This window comes from Rhinichthys klamathensis, unplaced genomic scaffold (assembly GCF_029890125.1).
Source record: "Rhinichthys klamathensis goyatoka isolate OS25496 unplaced genomic scaffold, OSU_Roscu_1.1 h1tg000284l_1, whole genome shotgun sequence".
Lineage (NCBI taxonomy): Eukaryota > Metazoa > Chordata > Actinopteri > Cypriniformes > Leuciscidae > Rhinichthys > Rhinichthys klamathensis.
Window position 1 is genome coordinate 335,001 of NW_026606803.1, and position 2,500 is coordinate 337,500.

The 2,500-nt window shown below is 38.6% G+C and overlaps 1 protein-coding gene across 1 annotated transcript in view; it reads left to right on the plus strand.

Moving 5' to 3' along the window:
• Positions 1–1,403: 1,403 nt before the first annotated feature.
• The window catches only part of ncstn (nicastrin), a 32,641-nt gene continuing 31,544 nt past the window's right edge, over positions 1,404–2,500 (plus strand). Inside the window, 1 exon segment of the mRNA XM_056269604.1 lies at positions 1,404–1,551. Within this exon segment, the coding sequence (XP_056125579.1) occupies positions 1,482–1,551 (70 nt within the window). The 5' untranslated portion in view covers positions 1,404–1,481.

Here is a 2,500-nt window from a genome sequence, read left to right on the forward strand (position 1 = left end):
CATCCAATCCATCCATCCAATCCATCATCCATCCATCCATCCATCCATCCAATCTATCCATCCATCCATCCAATCTATCCATCCATCCATCCATCCATCCATCCAATCCATCCATCCATCCATCCATCCATCCAATCCATCCATCCATCCATCCACCCATCCATCCAATCTATCCACCCATCCATTAATCCAATCTATCCATCCACCCATCCATCCAATCCATCCATCCATCCATCCATCCATCCATCCATCCATCCATCCAATCCATCCATCCATCCATCCATCCATCCAATCCATCCATCCATCCATCCATCCATCCAATCCATCCATCCATCCATCCATCCACCCATCCATCCAATCTATCCACCCATCCATCAATCCAATCTATCCATCCACCCATCCATCCAATCCATCCATCCATCCATCCATCCATCCATCCAATCCATCCATCCATCCATCCATCCACCCATCCATCCATCCACCCATCCATCCAATCTATCCACCCATCCATCAATCCAATCTATCCATCCACCCATCCATCCAATCCATCCATCCATCCATCCATCCATCCATCCATCCATCCAATCCATCCATCCATCCATCCATCCATCCACCCATCCATCCAATCTATCCACCCATCCATCAATCCAATCTATCCATCCACCCATCCATCCAATCCATCCATCCATCCATCCATCCATCCATCCATCCATCCATCCATCCATCCATCCATCCATCCATCCAATCTATCCAAGACCTGGGACAATCTTATCAAATTTACATCTATCAGAGACTGTGATTGTTTGGTACTTTATGTGTTCTTATGAAATGTGATTTACTGTATATGTAAATTGTTGATTTGTTTTAATGTATTTTATCTGACATTACACCTGTACAGGTACTATATCTATCTATCTATCTATCTATCTATCTATCTATCTATCTATCATACATAAATAGATTTATACACGATGATGAACTGTTTAAATCTTGTATGTAATGTGTGACTGACTGGAAAGCTTTTTTAAATTCTTTTTTTTAGTTAGCATTGCTTGTGTTATTGCAAAAATAAAATTAGAACTGAATAAAAAAATTCTGTGACTTTATAAAAATGATTAAAAAAAACATTTTTATTTGTGTGCGCATAGGGTTACAATAGCTGTAGATTTCCACATTTTCCAAAATCATATGAGAGACAACAAAGATTTTTTTATTTTTTTATTTTTTAGTATGCTTTCAAACTGTACAGAGATGACATCAATGTTATACAACATGTATAACATTGTATATCAATATGTTCAATGTCATCATTCTGAACAAGAAACAACAAAGATCTCGCGCTCGTATGCGCTGTAGTGACGCACTTCCGCCGGCGGGTGTCGCTGTGGATCCGCGTCATCACTGAGTCTCACGCGCCAAACAAGCGAGGCGGAACCGGAAGAAAACAAGCGCTGATTCAGTTTCACACTGCGAGTCTGTAAATGAGGAAGATGGAAGATTTAATATCAATAAACTGCGTTAAACTTCTGATTATCGCTTTGTTTTACACGTGTGAGTATTCAAATGATTGTTTAATGTTTAAGTGTGTGTTTGTGCGGTCACGAGACGATGGTTATTGTTCTCTCGGTCAGGCCTGAAATCAAAATAAATGCCTTTATAAATGTAGCTATGTATTATTAATATATTCACATTCATTTTACATCATAATAACAGTAAGAAGATCTTAATCTACCGTAGAATTAGTGACTGAACGAGTCTAATAGCTTACACAACACTAACAAAGAAGTTACCAGAAGTACCATGGTAAATTAGCCTGTATCTTGTACATCTAACATGCTAACAACATTATATTCTTTAAAGTTCCATTGAGTAACATGTAAATACCGTAATACATGCTTGTGTTCATTCAGGATCAGTGAAAATATGAAAGTACATTGGTATTATCACTGATCAAGGTTTGACCTCATTAAACGATTATCATTTCATAACCTTTATTATCATGTGTTTATGCCTGTTTGGGGAAATGATGTATTTTCTCCAGAAGCTTCTGACTGATATCGATCTAAGACAGTGATATACAATCATTTTAACTTAAATTATTATCATGAATTGTTTTGCATATTTCAGAAAGTGGGACTCGTGAGTGCTGTGCTGGACTTTATGATTTGAGTTCCTAAATTAAATGACAGATGATTATATTGTATTCAGTGTTTGTTGATCAGGATAATCCGCTCTCCTGAAACTGTGCAACATCTACAGACGGGGATCAGTGTGTGTAGCGTACATTAGTGTATGAGTAGCAGTGTGTGTCATCGTCCTGTGTGTGTCGTGTGTATGTCATGTATGTCGGGTGTGTGTCATCATCGTGTGTGTGTGTGTCATGTATGCTGTGTGTGTGTCATTTATGTCGTGTGTGTGTGTGTCATGTATCCTGTGTGTATGTGTGTGTGTGTGTGTGTGTCATTTATGTCGTGTGTATGTGTGTGCGTCATGTATGCTG